This window comes from Typopeltis vanoorti, chromosome 17 (assembly GCF_054136105.1).
Source record: "Typopeltis vanoorti isolate ZY-2024b chromosome 17, IOZ_Tvanoo_1.0, whole genome shotgun sequence".
NCBI classification, from domain to species: domain Eukaryota; kingdom Metazoa; phylum Arthropoda; class Arachnida; order Uropygi; family Thelyphonidae; genus Typopeltis; species Typopeltis vanoorti.
The window spans coordinates 32,799,229-32,826,971 of NC_143565.1; the positions used below are offsets into that span (position 1 = coordinate 32,799,229).

At 37.5% G+C, this 27,743-nt stretch overlaps 1 protein-coding gene across 1 annotated transcript in view; it reads left to right on the plus strand.

The window, feature by feature from the left end:
* LOC150097276 (BAI1-associated protein 3-like) overlaps positions 1 to 27,743 on the plus strand; it is a 533,976-nt gene that overhangs the window by 29,655 nt on the left and 476,578 nt on the right. The window contains 1 exon segment of the mRNA XM_090407633.1: positions 26,173 to 26,256. Within this exon segment, the coding sequence (XP_090263759.1) occupies positions 26,173 to 26,256 (84 nt within the window).

Consider the following 27,743-nt stretch of genomic DNA (forward strand, 5'->3'; position numbering starts at 1 on the left):
GACCAAATACAGAACTTTTTCTAATTTCAATAACCGTGGACGTGGTCTCGCACTGGACAATAATATTCACCTGTCACCCTAAAGACAATTATAAAGCATCCACTCCGGATTCAAACCGTCACACTGTTGGTTATGAAGCGAATATGCTAACCGCTCAATCCAACCTTGAAGGGCTGACCTTCAATTCAAGGGTATTTGAATTTTTTTTTAAATTTTTTTACTCAAATATACTGACAACAGGGAAATTACCCTAGATAATTATTACAGTATTAGTTCTCTTAAAATACCATTTTTCACATCTGTCAAAGTAAAAAAAAAACGGGATAATTTGGCTAAAGAATCATTCTTCCCAGATATTAAGCGCCTCCGTAGCGCAATGGGAAGGAGGACGGTACGTTGCGCCCTTCGATTGGAAAAAGCCTAAGTTCGATTCTCGTCATGACGGGAGGAATCTTTATATGGACGTTTTCAATCGAAGATGAGGTAGCTGATCTCATACGGCTACCTCATCTAGGAGGGTTTTTTTCTCCCGGAAACTCGGGTTTTTCATCCCGCATACAGACAAATCGGCCGTTTAGAACACACCCAATTTACAGACAAAAACATACTAGCTGTGGTGGTGGCAGTGGCCAGTAGATGGCGCTGATGTTGATAATTGGTAGTAGAGGTTCGATGTAGTGGTGGAGAGGAGAGTTGTACAATAGGTGTCCTCCCGCGATGAGTCTTCGAATTCCTTGGAGGTGTCACGAATAATAATAATAATAATATCATTAAGAAGCTTGTGAAAATATTTAAGAGCTGCTGCTTTGAAAAGCAGAAAATTATAAACATTTGCTAAGCGTTGATAAAAATAAAATGAAAGTATCAACCAACAGATATTTTCTTCTGGTTTTTCTTCGCATTATGTTGCAATTATTGAAAAAAAAAAAAGTTATTTTAAAATTCTTCATGTTTAATTTTTAATATAAGCGCAGCTTTTTTTTTTTGTTGTTGTTGTTAAAAAGTATTTGTTTACTGTATTTCATTTAATTTCGGACGTAACCTACATAACTGAAAATATTGAGAATCGTGGTAAATAAATCACTCCTCACTCCCAGAATATATACTGTCTTATTTGCAACAAGAGAAATACAATTCAATAGGAATAGTTTTGCTTTGCGATCGAAAACTCAACATTTTGAACTCTATAATACTTTAAGATTCTTTATTGCTTGATGTTTAAAACCGTAATAAATAAAGTGATTCTTGTATTATTTTATTATTTTTTCCCCATTCTTGCTTGAAAGAGTTCCGTGCTTATTGCACCGAACTCTTTCAAGTACTAGATTCTTCCTTACGTTAAACCGCGTCATATTTGAACAGGCAAACATCACTTATGATTGATATGGAAAATCGCTAGCTAAATAAGCGAACCAGCTGCAGGTACAATGATAAACGACACGCAGCTAATATAGTTGCGTAAATAACCGATGGCAGGCGCCATCTGTTGCCTCCATCAATACTGAGCGCTATTGTCACGCATAGTGTAATGTTTCATTTCTCTTCATTTTGCACCAAGCTAGTTAATGCTAAATTTCGTATCGGCACAACTTTGAAAATTAAGCATTCCAACTTCAAAGTTTACAAACAACAATCTCATATTACATGCAAAATAAAATAATAGTTCAGGTAATGTTGAGAATAACCGCTTGAATTTAGTTGTGAAATTTCGTCTGCCATAGAAAATAAAATGCTTATGTAATAAACAAATTCAAGGATATTTTGCAATCATCGTTTGCTTTGACTTAATTGCTGAGAACTTCTGTTTTTATTTCTGTTTAATCAAAACTGTTATAAGTGAGTATAAATGTAGTATGGAAATTTGGCTTAGTGAATGACTCTGCCTTAATATTTGCCTTAGACAAAGTATTCATCTACTACGAAAGACTGCGTTATAAACTCCTTAGTAATTATTTCAAGTTTGTATTTTAATAAATATTATATTTTATTTAAGGTTTAATCAAATTTAAAGTTAATTGCGGGTTTTATGAATGTAAATATCAGTTCTTGCTGTTGCTTCAGTCTCTCGCGAATTATTAAAAAATTCTATCACTAGAGCAAAGTTATTTGATAAGCATATGTGGAATCAGTTCCTAAAATTATGAAACGAAATCAAACGTTTCGGGATCAGCGATGCCACAGATTTCATTTTTATGTGTTTATTTTAATAAATCAAGTAATAAGCATATCGTAGCCATCTCGCATACTAGAGTTTGCAAAACAGTGTAATGAATTCTGTTCGTAATATGACAGGGAAGTACGAGAAGTACACTGGTGTCCAAAAGCTAAGAACGAACTACATTTTTACCTGTATATGAAAAAAATTTCATGACTACAGCCAAATGTGGACATAAATTTATTGGCCGCATACTAATAAATTATATTATACAAAAATATGTTCGAAATTCATTTTTGGCACAAGTTACAAATTTCTTAAAGGAATTGATATACAGTGCTTACAGAAAAACCTTGCGTACAACAGGCATTTCAGTATGGAATATGTTCACACCCGAACTGCGATGCAGCTCTCACAACGTCGAGCCATGCTTAACACCAAGTGATTCAGGAGTTCTCGAGGAACAAACTGGTCCACTCCTCCTTCAGAGCAAGGATAAGGCCTCGTTTGTTTTATGGAGGGGAATTTCGAGCAGCAGTGCTTCTCCCTATTGCATCCGAAACGTGTTCTATGGGGTTGAGATCTGGAGAACGTGCTGCCACTCGATTCGATTAATATCTTCAATCTCCAGAAGTATCTCCACAGCTCTGTCATTTTAAATATCTTGTAGTACAAGAGTTGTTTGAAAAGTTTGGTAAATTTCCAATAAACGGCGACACAATTCGTTCATTCATACCAGCGTCGTCATGTATGATCTTTTTCATGACCCCTGGCAAAATTTTAGTTACGTGTGACGCGTAGTACTCGTTTGACAAACATTTAAAATGATCGTTTCGAATTTTTCGTAAAAAACGAGTTTCGCGTAGTGATAAAACACTTTTCTTTGAAGAAGTGGACGGCCCCGTAAATCAAAGCCGAGTTAGATTCAGTTCATGGGGACTCTGCACCATCATTAAAGACAATTTATTTTTGTATAAATGAGTCTAAACGTGGTTGTAAGTCCATCGAAGATGAAGCGCGCTCCGGACGCCCGACTGAGGTCAGTACGAAGGAAATGATTGACATTCGATTCTCTTGATAGCAATAAAACCTCTGGGCGACCAAAGTTGTGAATCATAATCCACTATCGGTCTGATGAGAAACTTATGAGTCATAAACGTTCTTTGGGCAACGTCTGTCAGCTTTACCGTATTTTTTCCCTCTATGATTCCTGAATTTAAATTCCCTCTCAACTAAAACACCGAAATCTCTCTATTCACCGCATCTTTCATTTAATAGTTAACACGAATTAGTTGTTGTTGTTTTTTTTCGTTTAGCAAGTTATCATTTTTCTTTGTTTTTTTTTTAAATTCCCCTCTCAGCTCTCTCTACCTCAGGATGGTCGGTATTTATTTACTTTTTTTATAAACCACAAAAAATAAATAAAAATAAATGTATTGATTACTAAAAATACACACTTGTCATTTATAAAGACCGCTGTGGTATCCTTCCTTTTCTAACGTATCGATTTGAAGGAGAAATCCAAACACGTTCTTTTCCTTGTCGACGAAAATGCATTATCTCTTTAGCAAAGCACTTAGAATCTATTTAAGTTCTTTCAGGTTATTATTCCATCCAGTCCACCCAGTTGTTAGCTTCAGTTATTTAGCGCGTGTAATCCTTCTGTTTCATATTCCGACAAAGTAAAAAGAGACATGCGATGAAAGACACTTTTGAAAATCTATTACGAAGCTATTGGCAAAGTGCATTCTTGTGATCTTTTGCTATATTTGTCCACTTATTCAATCGATCTTTTACTGTCCTCTTCCTGAATTCTCTAATGTTTTGGAGAAATAAGCATAATTTAATAAGAATCTAAAACATCCCATTGTTTATGCATGCGTAAATATACAATCCATTATGTTGCACAGCTAATGGAACTGGAGATTATAATCACTCTGCATACAAAATACATCGAATCAACTACATGTTTTGGTACATAAAAGCAGACGATGTAGAACTGTGTCGTACAAAATAGTTCACGAAAACACTAATGCAATAACGTGTACCATAAATTCGATATTCTAGATCGCTAAAGAACGGTTATTATAATATTACTAGTGTAGAACTAATTAGTGAAATAATAAAAGAAAAAGAAAAAAAAAGTTTATCATCGAATACCATTTAACTATAATGACGCGCGAATGCAAACTTTTGTATTAATGTTAGAAAATAACAAATGGGATTCTTCGAAATAGAATACATCGAAACTTTAAAAACACAGTGTTTTTAAATAGAAGTTTTATTCTTTTATAGTTACTCTATTTCAACAAAACTATTTCTTTAGTCGTGAATATGTTTCACGCGCAAACTTTGTTTGCTTATACTCAGAAAAAGAATAAAATAATATAATTTTTGGCAAATTTAATTTAATTTGCAATGAAATTAAAAAGCAATTTTTTTTTTGTTTTTAATCCAGAGACTTTTAATAATCAAAGAACACACCTTTTTGTTATTTGTTTATAAAAAAAATAAGAAATCTGCATTAATTCAAAAAGAATAAAGGATAAAAAGAATCAATCGACCGTGAGATGCGGTGATTGATTCATTCAATCCAATACTCTTGGAGGGTAATGGATAGCAATGCTGTAGCCAATGAAGTTCTAACTGAGGCTCGGCTATTGCTGTTACCCTCCTGCCATGATCAGAGCTTTAATAATTGCTTAATAACACCTTATCCCTACACTGTCCTCTACAGATAACGGGGAATATGAAAAGCATTCTTGCTTCGCCCCTTTAAGCCAGTCCTTATAAGGACAAAAAAGAATAAATGTCAATCAATTGTCAAATTTATCGGTGAGTGGGTTTCAGGGTGACCACTACTAGTACTTTCGTACTAGATCTAGTACGAAAGTACTAGGTACTAGATCTAGTACTTTTTATAAATGTTTAGTGTTCTAGTACGTTCACCAACAGATCTAGTACTTTCTTCCTTTCGAATAATAATAATAATTAAAATAACAATATGAGAGTTAGATATACGAGTTTAATTTTTTTCTATTTTCCCACTTCCCCATATGTCACATTCAGTGACACAAGCATGATTTCTCTTTTTTTTTTTTCCTCCCCTTCTCACTGTTCGCTAATCTTCTCTTCCCCCTAATTCCATACTCACGCAGTCCAACTAGTATTAGCCAATGAAAATATATTCTTTGCTATTCAAATATTTCTCGGCGTTAAAAGATCATTACAACAATGAAAACAAGTGGAAAAATTAAATATTTTAATACGAGTAACCACTTTTTATTGATGCACGGCGTAATTCGGACCCCATTGAAAAGAAATCCAGCCGACAATGGTCAGTTTTTAGACATAGAAAATGTATATAAAGAATGGCAACTTTGAAGACTGTAAAAGCATTGAAAAAAAGGTCAAGAATTCATGTTTTTTTTGGAATAAAGTTTTTGAAATGAAAAATCCTGTAGGAGAACAATTTTTTCCTAATTTAACAACATCAGTTAAAGCTGTACTGTGTCTTCCTCATTCGTCAGCAGCAACTGAAAGAATATTTTCAGCAGAGAAAATAAATAAGAATAAAATTAGAAATTAACTACAGTCCCCCTTGATGAATGGACTCCTTTTGACAAAAGAAAAATTGAAACATTTATCAGCTACAGATTTTACTATTTCTGAAGAGTTAATTAATTTAGCAAAAGCTGTTAAAAATAATGAATACATACAGTATTTCTCTTGTGACTGGGAATCCCCGTATATATGTAAATAGCATATTAAATAACTGAAAATTTAATGTTACATTATTTTAAACACTAAAATGAGACTAAAAATTATATAGTAAATTAATACACGTTAAGTGCTGCTAGAGTTACAACTGGGGCTTCTGTTGTGATGATTGACAACTGCAGCTATTAGACTCATAGATGACTACAGTGAGGTGAATTTTGACGTCATTTTTTTTTCCATATTTGTCGTACATGTGTTAATTTAGCGGTTTTACATTGAGTTCATCTATGATAATAAGGTAGTAATACCGTAAAATGCCCTAAATAGAGTGAATGAAACGAAAGCAAATAAAAATTTAGTACCTTTTTTGAGATCTAGTACCTTTTTTGCTGCATAAGTTGGTACTAAATATTTTTGCTGAGTGGTCACCCTGGTGGGTTTTATGCATTCATAAACTGTGGTACGTAGTCATTGTATTGTAAATGAGGGAGAAGTTTTTCTTTCACTTAGTTTTCACGATGGTTAGGTGACGGATTTGACTGGAAGGATTTTGCCGATTGGATTCGTTCAGCGCAAGGTAAGGTTCCGGCTTTAATGCAACCTTCCCAGGCCCTCTCCTGTTCCCTGTCCTGTGCCCATCAGTAGTCTTCCGCCTCTAGTAGGAGATTTCGACTGCCGGTCTACACTTGGTGGAAAGAAGGGACAAGGCAGGTCCTGAATCACACAGCTCCATTAAATCACGGATTGATTTAATTTAAATTATTGCTGCTACTTCGAGCGTTTTGCCAACTCTCGATTTTGCTGGCAGGCCTTTGCGGCTGCGGGATTCTCTCTGTGAGTAGATCACTGATTGGGTCTACGGGACTTTTACGCGAACTTATGCTTAAACAGTGCTTTTACACCTCATTTTCATAAAATGAGTGAAGTTGAGCTGACGCCGGTAGAGTCACTTAACAGAGGGTTAGCCATAAACATACTTAAAAAGATTCTTAAAAAATTTGAAATCAATTTTTACTCTATGTCGGGGGACGACGAAGAGGGTGATGACAATGCTCCAACAGAAGAGAAGCTGGACTTGGTGCTTTCCGCCCCCTCAGACTTCACAGAGGTCTGAATGTGTAAGCGAAAATCCACTGCCTCTGAACCACCAAAAGAAGATGGAACGGAAGAAGATGGCCTAGAGAATAAATAGGTACCTCCGATCATACTCTGCTAAAAACAAAGATGGATGTCTCTTAGGGCCACCATGTCCAATCTGAAGATCTCTTATATCACTGCCAAAAATGTCACCGACGGCATCAAGATACAGCCCACTACAGTGATGGACTACCAAAAACTGATAGGAGAAATGAATGCCAGAGGCATTCAGTATCACACCTTCTTGCTCGGCTCAGAGAAAAATCTGAAGGTGGCGCTCAGAGGTGTGTCTGAAGACGTATCCACAGAAGAAGTGGCTGTTGATCTACGCCATCAGGACCTGCCACCCATTAAGGTCAACAGAATGACCAAAAAAGATAAGACTCCGATGCCACTAGTATTAGTTGAGATCCATCAATCTTACAAATAGATTTATGACCTGACGTCAATCTGTGGACTTAAAGTCAGCCCAGAACCCTTAAGAAAAAGGGCATCAACAGATCAGTGCCACAGATGTCAAAAATTTGCCCACGCCCAGAAAATGTGTAAGGCTGAGTTTAAATGTCTAAAATGCAGGGACAGCCACCCAACCAATATCTGTACAAAGCCGAAAACCACCCCAGCTAAATGTGCCAAATGTGACCACACACACACACACACACACACACACACACACACACACACACACACACACACACACACACACACACACACACACACACACACACACACACACACACACACACACACACACACACAACCAACTACAGAGGACGAATTCAAAACTCAAAAAATAGAACGGAGACAGACAGACACTCTTCCTCCCCCAGTAGATCTAGGCCAGAGGCCTCAGCTCCACAGCCGCTCAATGACCAGCAAAAATTGTCAGAAGCCCATCTGTCACAGTCAGAGGCCTTTAAAAGAACAACTCAACAACGACAAACAAGGACATATGCGGATGTAGGCCAGTACCACACACAAACCTGACAGTTATCATCACCTTTTCTCTGGCAAATGTGCTAGACTTCAGCAGATCCAACCCTCCACCATCCTCTATAAAAGATTCCTAAAGGATACACAAATCATCCTCACAGCACACATTCCTGAACAGGAATCAACTAGATCGAGACTCTCTGCAGATTATCACCTGGAACGCGAACGGCGTTCTACTTGATAATCTGCAGGGAGTATGCCCAAGAGTTCATCCAAAGACATCAGCCGGATGTAATTTTGATAAGTGAAACGCATATGAGATCATCGGACAACCACAAAATCAGGGGACATCATCTGCACAGAACTGACAGGCTGACCCACAGAGGCAGCACTGCCATTTTCATCAAGAATTACGTTAGTCATCACTCTGTAAACATTCCACCTACCACTAATCTTGAGGTTACAGGTGTAGAGGTTCTCACGAACTCGGCTGGTAGACTAAAAATCTATGCAGCATACAATCCTCCATTAAAATCGTTACTGTCCTCGGATTTGGACGCCATCTTGGGCATCAGAGAGCCTGTCATCATTGCCGGTGACTTAAACGCCAAGCATTCTGCCTGGAACAGTCGAACTACCCATAAAAACGACCACATACTTGCTAACTATACAGGATCCAACAATGTGGTTGTGGCAGGTCCCACTGAACCTATCCATCGTAATATGTATGGCAGTGCTGATGTCTTGGACATAGTCATAATACAGAATGTGAGACTCCAGTACAGTTTAATGACACTAAATGATCTGTCATCTGATCATAATCCAATACTGCTGCAGTTGGTTGGGAAACCAAGAAAAACTGTCCCCACTCCACGCACACTCATTCATATCATGGGAAAGGTTGTCCAATGCTATTGCTCTCGGTATGTGAATAGTGCATTTTCGTGTCTAAGAAAGAAATGGTTTGGTTGTTTAGTTTATTTGGAGTGCAATAGCTCCTCTCATCAAACCTATGAATTGTATATTGCTGCAAATCTATCCACTTGTTCTCTTTAAACAAAAAAATTTTTGTCATGATCATCTCTTTCCATATAGGCGGCACTAGCCTTCTGTGATTACATACTAGTAGTTATGACCTAATACATCCTCAAAACAAAACCAATGTGAAGGGAGGAGAGTTAGCGAGTGTGCCCTCTTACGGGGAGATGGGAGAACAACAAATTATAGCCAAGCTACTGTAGTGGAACTGTGTAAAAAAAAAAAAAAAAAAAAAAAAACGACAAATTCTATTTTTGCAGTGGCAAAATAGACTTGCGATGATTTATAACTTTCTGTTAAAAAATATGGGGATAATTCATTCTTTCTCTTTAATTTATTTTGTAAATAAGAATATTCTTCTTTATCTCGCTAAAAATAAGGAGCGATGGTCTAATTCTGTTTGTGGCGTGTTTTCTTTTTCCCTTCTTGAGAATGAGCACTCGATGACGTCATAGGTATGAGAACGTCAACACACACACACCAGTGCTGTGGATCTGATCATTCTCTCCTTAATTTCTTTGTTTTTTTATGGTTTAAAGAAGATTTTTTTGTTTTTAAGTTTGGTGACTTTTCACTGGATTCCTTCTTAGGCTATCACTTTTTTGTTTTTTCTGCAAAGTTTTTTGCATTCTTAGATTGTTGCAGGAAAATAAGATTGTTTCTCGTTATGTGTTCTTATATATTTTGTAGAGAGCTGTGTGTATGTGTGTGTGTGTGTGTGTGTGTGTGTCTTTCGAAATATACATACACACTGTAAGTACAGTGTATACGTGTTTGGATTAAATATCAAAATTATGGTAAAAATTTAAAAAAAAATTAAACATGAAAAATATTATTATTATCGATAAAATTATACAGTTTGGCATAATCCAAAATTACTTAAAAATAAAATCCATTCCTTTAATTGTAATTAAAGGAATTGATTTACAATTTTGGGACATTACCATTAAATCCTTTAATGGTAATGTCCAAATATTTAAAGAGAGGGAGCAAACACGATAAGCACTACGAACACTCTACTACTGGCGCAAACTGCATTTAAACAACAGTGGAACTGCACGATGGACAGTGCCGCATTACGCTAATGGCTGGCATCTCACTATGACTTGCATATGCTTGCGCGCGTAGTAATATGACACTGTGGTAAACACAGTGCTGCTAGCGTCCTTCGTCCTCCTAAGTGCTACAAGATGGATTTTTATCATTTTTTATGCAAAATAAGAGGATTGTATAGGATTGTTGATGATAAAATTAAATATTACAAGCAAATATAAATAAATGAATAAATATATTTATATATCGAGAAAAATTGGGGGTGCTGCAGTTCCGTAGTGCCTATGCAGCAGCCGCTCCTGGGAATGAGTCGTTATTGGGCATGGCGCTAGCAGGGTTTTCTTTGTGATCGCAAGAGAAAAATCAGAGATGCACGGAACCACAAGTAGAATACTTTTCCTTTTCTTAACGATTTTCTAAGGGATTATTTTATGCATTCTCGTTGCAAATTTACCATAGAATGGAGCTTTCCCGTCCATCGCAATTGCTTGTATCGATTAAGGAGTGTGTGAACGTTATTTTGTACTGAGTTGGGGGAAGTTAAGGTCACTGCTTCCGGATAATAGGATTTTGGCATTGTTGCTATGTTTCCTTTATTCTTTTGCGGATAATAGAAGTAGAGCGTTGTCAAGTGGAAGCAACACCCACTAGTGACAGATAGACGAACGTGTTATGTTGACCTCATTGATGAACAACTTGAAAAGGTTGAACATTTCCAGATTTCCTTTATCTTTGTCACGACGAAGCAAGAAGTTGAATTGTAATTTCTTCATTTTATTTTTAATTTTAATGAAAATCCTATCCGCGAGAAGCTGTAACAAATAGCACATGCGTACCATCGACAAGCTTAGGGTCAGACAATCTAAGATGTTTGCGTCTAAACGTATTAGATGAAAGCATCATATTTTCCATTTCGTTTGTTTTATAAATCTAAAAGTATGTAACCTTTCTATTGCATGCTTCTGGTGATACGGCTACTCATCAAACACCTCATACTGACCAATTATCATAACAAAGAAATGATTTAATGTAGTAATACGAATTGCTAGCCATTTCTGTCAAAAGCAAATGAAGAAATAAAAATTGTAACAACTCATGCGATGTTTCCGTTTGTCATACAAATTGTCTTTTTTTTTTCTTTCTTTTTTTTTTTTGTAATCTTAGTCAAAGAAATATTGCAAATGCTAACACAGCGCACTTAGCACAAACTATCCAAAGTTTTGAGGAAAAGCAAACAAGACAAGCGGAAATGTAAACAATGTTTCCACTTATAACGTAGGCCGGATTTCCCTCTCTTCTTTTTGTTTTGAAATCTCGCATGAATGTTATAACAAAAGTATCTGTTTTTAAAAAGCTCATTATGAATGCACACTAAAGAATTCCAAACGTTGCAAGTTTTGTTTAGAATAAAATATTCAGTTTTAAAAATGTCATTTAGCTCACAAGTGTTACACGAAATGGGCACTCTTAAAATGCATCGAGAAACATGAACGGTGTGTGCGTGTGTGTTTGTGCAAGCGCATGTGCGCGAGTATTGCTCATTGAGAGGGAAGATATTTCATCTTTAAGTCGGTATCATCGAAAGTCCAAGTTTCTTGTATTCGATTCCGTACAGAAATCTTCCTCTCCTAAGAGAAGTTCTAGCAGGTGAGTCATATTTAGAATGACTACTCAATTTGCAATCTCCTGGTTGATTAATATTGTTTTGAAGGTCTTTCTATTGGTTAAAGTGTCATCTAATCTATATGCTCGATTTTTATGAAATAGGATATGTAAGAATTGACAATAACAAGTCGTCTATAAGAAAGTAAAATAATATAAATAACAACACAAGTAAAATTGTTTCGTCTGGATTTCAGTAAATGATATTATTATTATTAAGTGACACTTTCACGGTGTCCAACTCATCGCGGTAGCGCACCCTAATCAATACAAATCACGGTGTACACCGGAGCCAACAATAGCTATTTTTGCGGTAGACAGACAAGCAGTGCCATAACTAGCTTTTCATGGGCCCTGTACATGATTTTATTTTTGGCCCCCCTTTTTTGGAAAAAAAAAATAAATAAATAAAGCAAATAAGACAGAAATAGAAATTTTGTTTATAAATATTATAATATATGTTTATGAATCGGTCCTCAAGGACGGCAAAATTTAAAATTTGAAAATGAAAATATAATACTGGTTATTTTTTGATACCCTATTTCAGGGCCCTTTATCCTGGGCCCTATGCCTGTGCACCCGCCTAGTTACGGCACTGGAGACAAGAATGAATAATTGAGTCTGCAGTATACTCGCAATCAGTTTTTTTTTTTTTTTTTGAAGAAAAAAAAAAGATGAATAGGTGCATAAATTAACAAGAAAATTAATTTTTATTATTAACTGCTATAGTAAAAATTACTTTGTAATATAATAACAAAAATGATAAATCTTTTCTTCTTTTGCGACTGCTCATCTTGGCCATTAATTAGGTTTCAGAGAAGATATAGAAGCCAAGTTGTTTGTTTCTGTTAGTCCATTGAACCTAATATAAAAATGAACGTTTCCGGGAGGGAAAAAACTACCTCTCCACTATGTCGGTTATCCCACTTTCAATTGAAAACGCTATATAAAGAGTCTTAATTCAGAGAGTAGAACTCAGTTCTTTTCCAATTGTAGGGCGAAATGTTCCCTCGTTCTCCAACTGCGCCACGGAGGCTTTAGGTTTGTTTGTTTTCAGAAAAAAAAAAAAAAAAAAAAACGACATTATCCCACGAACGAAAGAGGAACTTTTTTCCCCCGGATCTTCCCCACGAAAGAGAAAGGATACGTACTGACTAAGATGCGGCGACTCAGTTTCTGTTGTACAACTTACGTCACATGCACTTTAAGCCCGACGTTAGAATAAAAGGTAAAAGTAAAAGATATAGGATTACTTAAATTAAGGGGATATTAAATCCCACATAGTTTTAAAACCGAAAAAGAAACTCAAAGATTGGAATCAGAGAGTTTCTTGCCGAATATAGTAAACTATAAAGTATCGGCGACACTAGCGTTAGCCAATGCAAGTGATCCTAGTACGTAGTACAATACCGGGCAACTCGTTGCAAAGGTGGGGGGAGTTCAGATTGCTATTCTTAGGTATTTTCCATAATGTAAAAATACATTTCCTAGGAAATGTATGCTGTTATTACATTATGGAGGGAGGTCACTACCCAGACCGGTTTCAGCCTTTTTTGAGGCTTCATCAGTGAGTTGCTAGACCTACTACCAAAGTGTATAGCGAAAAGAACTTATGTACTCTGCGAACGAGTTTTCCAAATAGCGATCTGAACTCCCCCCACCTTTGCAACGAGTTGCCCGGTATTGTACTACGTACTAGGATCACTTGCATTGGCTAACGCTAGTGTCGCCGATACTTTATAGTTTACTATATTCGGCAAGAAACTCTCTGATTCCAATCTTTGAGTTTCTTTTTCGGTTTTAAAACTATGTGGGATTTAATATTCCCTTAATTTAAGTAATGTTTTCATTGCCGAAATGAAGCTTATTAGCTCTTTATACTTAAGTAACTTAAAGATATAGGATGTTTATCCTATCATATTTCGCATTGTCATTGACTTGGGATTGTTTTTGTCACACGTTTCTTTGAATTAAGCAGTGGCGGCTCGTGGCTTGAAATCGTACGGGTGCTGCAACTTTCGAAATATATACACACATACACACTCTAAGTACAGTGTATACGTGTTTGGATAAAATATCAAAATTATGGTAAAAATTTTAAAAAAATTAAACATGAAAAAATATTGTTTATTATCGATAAAATTATACAGTTTAGCATAATTCAAAATTACTTGAAAAGTACTATAACAAATGTTATGTCTTTAATTGTAATGTCCAAATATTTAAAGAGACGGAGTAAACGCAATAAGCGCTATGAATACTCTACTACTGACGCAAACTGCATGTAAACAAAAGTGGAACTGCTCGACGGACAGTCCACAGGAACCTGCTCAAAACCAAGAACCTCACTAACCAAATGCGCAAACTGTGGGGGGGCCCCACCTAGAAAACTACAGAGGCTGCAGTCACTACCCTAAAAACAAAACAGACAACAAAAGGAAACAGATCTCTCAACCCTACCCACAGGCATCAGAGACGACGGCTCCCCAGTTGCCTGACACCCAACAAAAGACAACAAAACACCAGCTTCCACAAATGGAAAACATCAACAGTCTGGAAAGCCACTGTCGAAGCAGGACATATGCCGAAGTAGCCCGCCCATCCAAAGATATCCAACAGGACCAACATTATCCAAACATGACAACAGTCATCACAGCCTCATTGGCAGACATGCTTCAAGACTTCAGTAAGTCAAACCCTTCACCAAACTCCACAAAAAAATTCCTGCAGGAAACTCAGATCATCTTATCAATGCTCATTTTATCTGAACAAAACTAGACTACTCCTAGACTCACTACAGATCGTCGATTGGAACTCCAATGGCCTAAAAAACAAGACACTGGAGATTCAAGAATTCTCTCACAGACACAACCCCAACATCATCTTAATCAACGAAGCTCATCTAAGACCTGCAGACAAACCAAAACTGAGAGACTACACACTGTATAGAAATTACAGACTGGACTACAGAGGTGGCGGAACAGCCATGTTCATTAAAAACTACATCAGCCCAACTGGCACATCCGACATTCTAGATATCGCTGTCCTACACAACATCAAATACCAGTACAGCCTTCAAGCATTGAACGAATTATCATCAGATCACAACCCAATCCTACTTTACTTAGGGAACAAAGACCAGCCACCTCCCCCCCACAATCCTCCATAGCCTGGGAGAAACTTAGGAAAGTGCTATCAGAACATATTGGTCCGGTTCCCCACATAAAAGCCAAGGAAGAAATAGACACAGCAATAAAGAACCTCACTAATCAAATCAATAAAGCCATAACAGCAGCCACAGTAACTATGATTACCCACAAACAAAATCGTCTCCAGGAAAAAATCATGGACTTAATACGAAAAAAAAAAAAAACAGTTTACAGTTTTCAACAGACCAAACAAATCTGTCCGAGAAGCTCTCCAGAACCACATGAATCAACAATGGGAAAATAAGTGCACCTCCATCTCCACAATATATCATTCCATATGGAAATTCCTAAACAACCTCAGGTACAAACGCAAATCCCTTCCCCCTTTCCAAGCAGAACAACATCTAGCGTACACAGATGATGACAAAGCTGAAGCCATAGCAAGAAAAAACCTAGAAAAACACTGCAGTCCTGCATATGAGAACCTAAGCATCAGCGAATTATACAAGATCATCGTAAAGTCAGGCTCACACTAAATCGTCCCGACGAAAATCCAAACCATATTAAACCTACCTCACCTATCGAAATAATCAGCATCATCAACCGCCTAGGAACCAAAAAGTCCCAGGTCCCGACGGCATCACTAACAAATTCATCAGGGCACTACCAAGCAGACAGTACATCTGGCAAACATCATAAACTCCATCTTCAAATGGCAGCACTTCCCTCAGTCATGGAAAACAGCTGACATCATCCCAATTCAGGAAAAGACCCACACCTACCAGAAAATTACTGTCCCATCAGCCTACTATCCAATTTAGGAAAATATAGCAGAGAAAATTTTCATCAGGCTCCAAGATCATGTCAACCAACTAAACATCACTCCACAAGAACAATTTGGCTTTTGGCAAAACCACAGTACCACCCATCAGATCCATAGGCTGGTAGAACACATTACCACAGGATTCAACTGGAATCAGCACACCAGAGCTGTCTCCCTAGACATCTCAAAGGCCTCCGATAAGAGCTGGCACCAAGGCCTCCTTTACAAACTTATCATTAGAAACCTTCCACTAAACATGATACATCTGATTAAGTCATACCTCACAAACAGGAAGATGCAAGTGAAAATAATGATGCAGTCTCAATCCAATGAAAAATCCTTCCCAGAGTTCCCCAAGGATCACTGCTAGCCATGTAGATGTTGACATCCCTCAAAATCCCGTCACATCCACCATCCCCCTCTCTGCAGATGACATGGCTGTACTAGCCAGATCCCGCCAACCACATCTCGTAACCAAACAACTACAAGACATCATCCTGAATCTAGAAAAATGGTTTGCGGACCGGCGGCTACAATTAAACCCGCAGAAAAGCACAACGATACTCTTCACAAGAAGACGAGCATCCCCCAAAGGGGGATATCACCCTGTTCAACTCAAAAATTCCCTGGAAAACTAAAACTAAATATTTCGGAATACTCTTCTCGACAAACGATTATGCTTCAACAGCCATATCAAGAGCACATGCACCAAACCTTCAAAAGTTATTGCCCAGCTGTACCCCTTGATTAACAGATACAGCAAACTAAACACAAGAACACAAAATTCTGCTCTACAAGACAGTGATCTGTCCCACAATTATATAGGCCTCCGCAGCTTGGAGCCATACCTCCAAGACAAACATCATCAAGCTACAAAGACTACAGAACAAGTGCCTGTAGTCTTTGTAGCTTGTGGCAAGTGCCTAATGATCCTGGATGTCCCGTGGTTTGTCAGGAACGCCCAGATCCACCGTGACATAAACATCCCCTACATCTATCCTCTACTATGCTCCCTAGCAGAAAAATTCTTTATAAAGACATCTATGCATCCAAACCAACTAATACAGCAAGCCGGAAACTATGACGGTAATGACCACTGGAAACACAAAAGACCAAAATCCATCCTAATACCCAACGACGACATATAACCACTTCTGCCCACTCAGGGCGCGCTAAAATAGCTCACAAACCTCTCCCATCACTACTCCCGAAACAAACAACAGGGAAATAAAAAGCGCCAAGCTTCACCCTCTGAGCCATATATGTCCTGCGTTCTGCTTCCTCGACGGACAGTGCCGCATTACGTTAATAGCTCGCATCTCACTATGACGTGCATAATGCTTGAATGTTGTTTTCACTGTGTTTTCAAAAATATTGAAAACACAGTGCCGGTAGCGTCCTCCACCCTCCTAGGTTCTACAAGATGGATTTTTATTATTTTTTATACAAAATAAGAGAATTGTATAGGATTGTTGATAATAAAATTAAATATTACAAACAAATATAAATAAATGAATAAATATATTTATATATGAAAAAAAATAGGGGTGCTACAGTTCCGTAGTGCCTATGCACGAGCTACCCCTGGAATATTTTACTTGCTGAAAATGTTTTTAATCTTACTGAATGGAAGCAGAATCACTATGCTATATGCCGCCCCAATGCAAGCGCTATCTAGCATACCCTAAATTCAAGAAAACATGTATAATTTAAAACAAACAAACAAAAAAAACAAGACTTTTTATGGCTGAGATACAATTTCGCAGCCCTCCAAATTTTTCGGACCGAGGTATTGTCTTAATTGCTTGGGATTATGAGGGCCCTGGTAGGAGTGTATGTTTAATGTGTGTGTATTGTTTAATTGAATATGAAACGACGGTCTGTGTATTGTAACTGTGTTTCCAGTTTTCTATAGTAAGGTTACTCGAAGATACTTGGTCAGTAGAACCGATGTTTACTTTAAAAAAATCGGTATGTGGAAGTTTATTTCAGGAGACAACAATTTTGACACGGAGTGTTAAAGCGATTATGTCTGACGTGCGGGATTTTGATAGTTGATATAAAATGTGATTCAAGGAATTTTGACTAGTAAATTTACTAGTAGTAAATAATTTTACTACTATTTACTACTATAATCAATCGGTTTATTTTTCAAACAGGTCCAAAGAATCAACAAAGTAGGTAAGTCAACAAATTTCAAAACAAGGGCGATACGCTAGGCCTACTGCCATTAGTATCACCATTGTTTCATTGCTTCATTAACTTCATTAGAAACTGTCTACTTATTATTGTGGAAAGGGAAAGTCATGTCTTGCTCATGGATGCACCGTAAAGAACTTAATTTTAAACAGCTTCTGGTAATATTTAAACACCTAGTCAATCTGCTTCACACAAAATGGCCAGGAAAAAGTTGTAGTTCATGAAATAAAAGAAATTGATAGAGATGACTCTCAACTCTTGGAACTTCTTCAAGACAGCGCTAGCGAAATAGCAACAACTGCTGAGGATAATCCCCTTACTGACCACACCGATTATCAGGATGTTCGCGCTCGCAAACACGCAAAACTGCAGCCTCTGAACCACCCAATGCGGATGAAATGGAAGAAGATGGCCCTGTCCCAAACTCTCCTACCTCCTCAAGGGAAAATATACCCCCGATTATTCTGCGTGAAAAGAATAAATGGATATCGCTAAGGACTACGATGTACAACTTACAGATATCATACAGCCAAGCGAAGAATGTCACAGATGGTATTAAAATCCAACCCAGGACAGTGATGGATTATCGATGGTTAATCTCTGAATTGAATACCAAAGGTATTCAGTACCACACGTTTTCACTAGGATCAGAAAAAAACCTCAAGGTAGTGATTAGAGGTGTATCTGAAGATGTTTCCACAGAGGAAATCAATGCAGATCCACACCAGCAAGATTTATCACCCGTAAAGGTCAGCAGAATGTCCAGGAGAGACAGGACTCCAATGCCACTGGTATTAGTAGCGATCAGTCAAACCTACAAGCACCTACAACGTCACTATAGAACCATTAAGGAAAAGGGCTTCAACAGGGCAATGCCACAGATGTCAGAAGTTTGGTCACACCCAGAAAATGTGCAAGGCTGAATTTAAATGCTTAAAATGTGGGGTCCACCCAACAAATACATGCTCTAAGCCAAAATCCACCAAGGCTAAATGTGCCAACTGTGGCGGTCCTCACACTGCCAACTACAAATGATGTGCGCACAATCCAAGAAATAGAAAACCAGAAGAAGAAACATGCTCTTCCTCTCTTAACACATCTACGTCAGAAACTACTTCACAGCCTCCTAAAGATCAACATAAAGGTGCAGAAGCCCATCTGCTGAAGTCAGAGGCCCTAAAAGAACAACTCAGAAACAACAGTCTAGGACATATGCAGATGTAACTCGCCCTAAACAGACATCCCTGGAACAGCCAACATCACATCCAAATCTGACAGCTATCATTACCTCTTCCTTGGCAAATATGCTGTTGGATTTTAGCAAAGCCAATCCCTCACCATGTTCTACAAATAGATTTCTAAAGGACACACAAGTCATTATCTTATCATTATCTTAGTGCTCACTCATGAACAGAAATAAAACCAAATTCTTTACAGATCATAGCATGGAATGCGTACGGATTAAGAGTTAGAATCTTGGAGCTCCAGGAGTTGGCCCAAGGGCATCAGCCAGATATTCTCTTGATAAATGAAACCCATCTCCGACCATCAGATCATCCCAAAATAAATGGATACCAGATGTACAGAACTTGCAGATTATCCTACAGAGGAGGCGGCACTGCTATTAACATTAAAGATTACATCAATCACCACTGTATAAATATTCCATCCACCATTAATCTTGAGATTACAGGCATAGAAATTCCAACATGCATGGTGGGCAAACTAAGGATTTTCGCAACATATAATCCTCCGCAAAAAAGCATTACTGTTTTCAGATCTGAACGCTGTACTGATCAACAGAGAGCCTGTCATCATGGCTTGCGACTTAAATGCCAAGCATCCTATCTGGAATAGTCATTCCACAAATAAAAATGGTCACATCCTCACTAACTACTCTGGATCCAACAATGTGGTTGTGGCAGGCCCCACAACGCCTACCCATCACAACACATACGTTCGGGCTGATGTACTAGACATAACTATCCTACAGAATGTACGACTCCAGTGCAGTATAATGACTCTAAATGATCTTTCATCTGACCACAATCCCATTCTATTAAAGCTGGAAAACCAGGATAACCTGTCTCCTCCCCCTACTCATATATACCTTGGGATAAGCTATCCAAAGTATTCCCAAAATATATTGGTCCTGTACCATTGATTAAATCCACAGAGGAAATTGAAACAGCTATAAAGGATCTAACTAAACAAATCAACACTGCCGTTGCTGCAGCAGTAACTATTTCCAGAACTACCCCAGATCTAACCACTTGCCAGAAGACATTATAAACTTGATCAGAGAAAAGAACAGAGCAAGAAAAAGATATCACAACACGCGAGCACCTCACATAAAAGAATCTTGAACACATTCCACTCTGCAGTTAGAGATGTCCTCACAGTACACAGAAATCAAATTTGGGAAGGAAAATTGAATTCCATCTCTCCTGACAATCACTCCATATGGAATCTTATCAAAAACATCAAGAATAAAAACAAACCTCTTCCTCCTCTCCAAACAGACACTGGCCTTATCCATACTGATGCAGACAAAGCCGAGGCAATAGTAACATCTCTAGAAAAGCAATGCAAACCCTCATATGACCATCTCGACTTCAATCACACATACAAGGTTCATCGACATGTCAGATCTTCGCTCAAACTTTCTGTCACATGCTCTAGTCAAATTGCACCCACATCGCCTGTAGAATTATACGACATAATCAAGAAGCTTAAAAACAAAAAGGCTCCTGGACCTGATGGAATCACAAACAGGGTGATAAAAGTACTATCCCCCACAGCTATTGTGCATCTGGCTAACATTATAAACTCCATCTTATGCTACAAATATTTTTCTTCCCACTGGAAACCAGCAGATGTAATCCAATCCATAAACCTGGAAAAGACCTGCGATCACCTCAAAACTACCAATTAACCGCATCTCCAACCTAGGCAAAATTGCCAAGAAAGTCATTCTCACTAAACTCTAAGAACTAGTGCACAAATTAAACATTCTTCCTGAGGAGCAATTTGGATTCCGACAATTTTACAATACTACACAACAAGTATACAGATTGGTAGATTATGTTACCACGGGATTTAACTGGCGTCAATGCACTGGGGCTGTTTTCCTTGAATTCGACAAAGTCTGGCACTACGGCATGCAATATAAAATGATAACATCTGGAATACCATTGGAAGTAGTTCACCTGATCAGATCATACCTCTATGATAGGCACATGCAAGTTAAGTTAAAGGGCACACTCTCCATACAAAAACGCATCTTGGCTGGTGTCCCACAAGGATCACTACTGCACCAACTCTTTTCTCCATTTATATGTATGATATTCCGCACAACTCACTATTTTCTATCAAAGCTTTGTATGCGGATGATACAGCGATACTAGCCAGATCTTTAAAACCGTACCTAGCAATCAAAAGACTGTAGGAAAATCTATTGATAATTGAACAATATTTCACCAAATGGCGACTCAAAATAAATCCTCAGAAAAGCGTAGCCATACTGTTCACCAGAAGATCAATGCTTCCTACTGGACACGTTCTCCTGTTTAACACAGAAATCCCTTGGTAGTCCGAGATCAAATATCTTGGCATATTGTTTGACAGAAAATTGACTTTCAGCTCCCATATCAAATCTCAATGTTTAAAGACATCAAAAATCACGAAACAGCAAATTGAGTACTAGAATCAAACTACTTATACAGGGTTTCCCAAAATTCATGCAAGAAGTAATTTTGATATAAAACACAGGTTTTTAATTAAAAATTGTAATTTCTTATTGATTCATAAAGTATACAGTATAGGGTTATGAATGGAATAGCATATCGGATAAATGGCCTCCACGGCTTTGCTGGCACATACGCACTCTTTTGTCGAAATTTTCCATGACCGTTTTGCATAAATGTGGCTGAATTTCGTTGGTACAGCGCTCAATTTCCTCCTGCAAGGCGTGGGTGGTCGTAGGCTTGTTGGCATAAACCTTAGACTTCAAAAAACCCCAAAGAAAAAAATCCAACGGCGTTAAGTCACATGATCTGGGCGGCCAATTCTGATCACCAAAACGGGAAATTACGCGACCAGGAAATGACTCATGCAGTAATTGAATTGTTTCTCGGGCTGTATGGATCTGGCACTGTCTTGTTGAAACCACATGTCGCCCACATCAATATCTTGCAATTTAGGCACAAAAAACTGGATTATCATGTCGCGATAGCGAGCACCATTAACTGTTATTGACTTACCAGCCGCATTTTCGAAGAAGAATGGACCGATGATGCCTCCAGCCCACAATCCGCACCAAACAGTGATACGTTGTGGATGCATTTGTTTCTCAACAATCACTCGTGGATTTTCTGAACCCGAAATGCGACAATTTTGTCGATTAACGAAGCCATCAAGATGAAAATGAGCCTCATCGCTGAAGATGATTTTGTTCGAAAAATAAACATCCACTTGTTGTTGTTCCATAATCCATTCAACGAACTCTCTTCGCTGTGTGTGGTCAGTAGGCTTCAGTTCTTGAGTCAATTGAACTTTGTAAGCATAAAGATGGAAATCTTTCGTGAGAATATGCTGTAGAGAGAATCTCGAAATGCCCAATTCAAGACAACGGTGCCGAATTGATGTTCCTGGACTCTCAGCAACACTCTCACGAACTGCTTCGATGTTTTCTGTTGAACGACTTGTTGAAGGACGGCCAGAGTGTATAAGATCACTAATTGATCCAGTTTCCTTGAATTTTTAAATTAATCTTTTCACAGTTGATGAAGTTAAATCACTATTCCGACCATATTTTGTACGAAAATTGCGAACTGTAGCTGCCAAACCTTCATTATTTTTAAAATATTGCTCAACAATGAAAATGCGTTGTTCTTTCGTGTAGCGCTCCATTTTTAATAACCCTGAACTGTCAGCTGTCACGCTGTCTTTTTTTTTCTCGTTGGCAACACTTTACCGCATAAATGGCGCTAAATTTAAATCTTGCGTGAATTTTGGGACACCCTGTATATAAATTGATGATTCGTCCTATACTCATCTATGCTTCTCCGGTTTGGAGTCATACTGCTAATACTAACATCCTCAAACTACAACGTGTGCAGAATAAATGTCTCAGAATAATCCTGAGCGCACCATGGTTCATACACACTGTGCAATTTCACCGGGACACAGAAGTCCCATATATTTATACCTTCATGCAGACTATAGCAACTAAGTTCTTTTCAATAGCATCTATGCATCCTAATAATCTAATTCAACTAGCTGCAAATTACGTCGCAACAGATTACACCAAGTACAAAAGACCAAAAACTATTTTAAACTGCAACCTCAATGATTAATCCTGAGGCCCACTCTGGGCGAGCCACAGGCGCATTAATATTTTCCCTCTCACAGTTTTCCTCATCAAACAGCGGGGAATATGAAAAGCATCTGCTTCACCCTTTAAGACGATAAAGTTGAAAGAAAGTTTATTTCAGAATTAGCTAGAAACCTTAATAGCAGCAAGTACTATGTTATTCTCATTTCGGAAATGTTGAAAGCAAAGAATAGTATTATTGTGGATTACAGAGCATATAACATTTCGAATTATTTTTTTTTTCTCCTTAAGGTTTATTTTTTTGTGCAAACATCTCGCGATTTGTTCTTCTTTTTCCGATTATACGCATTTTAATTTTGATGTTAAGTAAATGCTACGTTGTACGGCGAAAGCTTTGCACAGAATCTCGGCATTGCCCAAATAGATTGTGATGTGATATTTAACTGAATCAGTACGTAATACACGTCTCCCTCACAATTTGGAAATTCTGTACAGTATTTTATATATGCACCGCTTACCAACTCTCTCGCTATATATAATCATATATCACATATGATTATAACACACACACAATGTATGCTATATATATACACAGTGCCGTCGACTGGGTGTAGCATAGAGGCAGCCTGCCTCACGGTGCGGTTTAATAAGGGCGCCCGTTCAGACCATATTGCGGTTGGCGCCGTCGCTACATTCCTTTTAGCGTAGCAAGTGCGGAAAGAAGTTTTTCCAAGTTTAAACTGATTAAAAATTATTTGCGAACAGCAATGACCCAAGAAAAATTGGGTGGTCTAGCAACTATTATCGATAGATGCGGACATAGCTTATAATTTAAATTTAGAAGAACTTATAAACAGTTTTATTGTGCGATATCCCCGAAGAGCAAACTTTTAATTAATATTATTATGTAATTGTTTTGCATTAATGTTTCTCTTGTAATAAAAACAAAATAGCAATTGGAGATTTTCTTATATTTTTGTCTTATAATCCATTAAGGGCGATATTTAATTGTTTGCCTCAGGGCGCGATCTAATCTGCCGACGGCCCTGTATATATAATAGCATACATTATATATTACATTATATATTATGTGCGTTCTAGTGCCATTAATGGACAGAAAGTTAATCATAAAAGGGATGGTTGCGATCATGCGATGATCAATAACTGACAGACAAAAGCAGTAAAACTTTTATTTTGATTCACAGAAATGAAACTGACACTTTCACTAATCTTCCATTCTATTGATTCAAAGTGTTTTGACTCACTGTTATAAACTTGGAGTATTTTTTAAGAAATATTTTTAATGCTTATATATTTCTTTATTCCTTTAAAAAATGTTATTACAGAACTATTATACAGTATCCAATACTTTCTTGTTCCTGGTCTCTATAAAGACAGATCCCAACATCTCTCAACACCAATAAAATAAATACGTCCTCCAAGTATTTTGGTTGTTTATAAACTGCATTCTATTATTGAATCAAGATATGAATAAAAATTGCCAAACTGGCTTCTTTATTTATATCTCTCTAAAGAAGAAAATTATAAAAATCTATGAAAACTTCAGTAAAGCTACATTACATAAGTTAGACATATAATGCTATGCATAATGGGAAGAGCCATTACCCAGACAAGTTTCACTATATAAGTGAAGGAAAGTCTCTTTCACTTATATAGTTGGCTCTCACTTGGTTATACTATAAATTAAAGATACCAAGAAATTATATACTTGGTTTAATCCTTTATCCAGGCATAAGCAAACAAAGTTTGCACCTGAAGTATTTTCAGGACTGGGGAAACTCGTATATAGAAGATAATGACTTCACATCACTTGCCTTAGTATCCCATAATGCAAAGCACATATCCTTAAGGACATATATAATGCTATGCATTATGGGAAGAGCCACTACCCAGACAAGTTTCACTATATAAGTGAAGGAAAGTCTCTTTCACTTATATAGTGAAGCATAGAAGTGACACAAAAACTCAGGCAATCCCCCCAGATCACTCTAAACTCAGCAAGTGCGAGTGATTCAAGGATCATTTTACTCAGTGGTGGTTTCACTTGGTGACTGGCCCACCCTGCCATGGAGAGGAACCCTCAGTATTGGCTCTGCCCAATGGCAGGCTCACCCCCACCACAGAGCAGAGCCATGAACTCAGCGAAAAGTTTCAACTTTTATTGAGATCTTGTCAGTGGGATCCATACCCAGCAGAGACATTAAGGTTGAAGTAATGCAGAAGGATCGAAGATTGGCTCTGAACAATACCAGTAAGTTGTGTATGATGGAGCCATGTCTCAGAAAAGGAAGGTAACCAGTGGCATTCCTCAGAGTTCTGTTCTTGGGCCCCTACTGTTTAACTTATTTGTTAATGATATTTCCTGTGGATTGACTGGGGATCTTCAAATGTTTGTCAGTGATGATGCAAAGTTGGGTAGAATTATCAGGTGAAATGCTGATGTTAATTCTCTACAGGAAGATTTGAATAGATTTTTAGCTTGGACAAATGAGTGGGGTTGCAGTCTTAATATTAATAAATGCAAGGTGTTACACTTTGGGATACAGAGATGTAAGGCTATGTGCTGTATTGGTGGAGCTGTACTTAGGAAGTGGATGAGATTCGAGATCTTGAAGTGATGGTAGACAGTAGACTGAAGTTCAAGGGAAACATCGCACATGTTGCAAAGGCAGCACATCCTATTGCTGCTATGATAAAAAATTCATTGACACATATTTCTTATGTGAATCACATGTAAGTTGTCATAAGATAAATGTACTATTTCGTTATTGTGGAATAACTATTTTAAGACCCATTTTCTCTGTGATTCTGGAAGCAATTCTTATTATTTCAGATATTTAACTGCTTGTGAGCATTATAATAATATTTATGTGAAATCTGTTTTAAAGAACTACTTTTTTTTTTTTTTAAATGAAACATTACTCATAGCCAAAAATCTTACTTTTAGATAGAATCAGAGAAGGACAAGCCACAACCAACAGAAAAAGATGTTGGAATAAAAATTAATCCATATAAGATAGGAAAGAAAGAAGTAAGTTACTTATGAATTTGTATGGAATGCATTACCTGAGAGAGAGTGGTGAGTGCAGTGAGTTTGAATGGTATGATACACTTTATGTTGTTTAAAGCTGACCTCCAAAATGAGTCTCATGACTCCATGGAGGTCATAAATAATAATGATAATGAAAGGGCTGCTAAAAGAAATTTTAGATAATGCAGTTGAGTTATTTTTTTATTTTTGTATGGCATAAAGTAGTTATATAATTTAACTATAAATTATAGCTTATTATAAAAAATGTTTATTATAATTTGATACCCTCTAGACACTTTATATGGTTCATAGTTAGCAGCAATAGTTACCAAACTAAATAGAGCATTTTCTAGTGAATTTGTTTTACAACTTTGCTATGGTTTTTTTTTTAATGCTTTTGTTACTATTATGTAATAAGTTACTTGTTATCTGGACTGCATAGGGAGAGTCAGAGTCCAGAGATGAAATGTGTTTATTTTGTCTCTATCCCCCAATTAGCCATTAATACATGTAAGTGGGATTTACGCAGTGTCAGAATTTAATTTTCTTCATGTTTTTTACTCTAATTCATTATTGTTATTAACTGTGGAAATCAATTTCTTATGTTAGGCAATTGTTATTGTTGCACAATTCCTGGATGTTTTACACTTAGTTATGACCAAAACAAAAGAAAAGTATATTTGACTGCACTAAGTTAGATAGTTTTTCTACTTTTTCTTCTTAGGTATAAAGTGCAGGACAAGTGCTATGTCATAATTTCATAATAAACACACTCTCCTCCTGTACATCATAATAATGTACAGGAGGAGAGTGTGTTTCAGATACTGAGTACTCTGGATGTCAGTAAAGCTGTGGGACTGGATGGTATTTCGCCACGAGTTTTGAGAGAATGTGCTAGGGAATTGACAATACCTTTAACGTGGCTTTTCAATGAAAGTCTGGCTTTGGCAAAGGTGCCCAGGGAATGGAAGGAAGGTAAGATAGTGCCATTGCATAAGGGTGGTAACAGACTGGAAGTGTCTAATTATAGGCCAGTCTGTGTGTCATCAGTAGTTGTTAAGATCTTGGAGAAAGTAGTGAGGGACCGTGTACAGCATTGGGCAGATGAGGGTAATATTATCTGTGAGAATCAACATGGATTTGTGAAAGGACGCTCTTGTTTTAGCAATATGCTAGCCTTTTATAATAAAGTTACAAGAGCATTAGATGAGGGAAAGGCATATACTGCAATTTTCTTAGACTTGGCGAAGGCATTTGACAGGGTGCCACGTGATAAGCTGATATTTAAGTTGCAGCACATGGGTCTGGATGTCAGATTGGTCAACTGGATTCAGGATTGGCTGTCTGATAGGTATCAGAGAGTTGTGTATGGTGGAGCAGTTTCCAGGAGGCAGAGGGTTACAAGTGGGGTCCCACAGGGCTCAGTACTAGGACATATATTGTTTAACCTTTATATCAATGACATAGCCAGTGGATTGCAGGGGGAT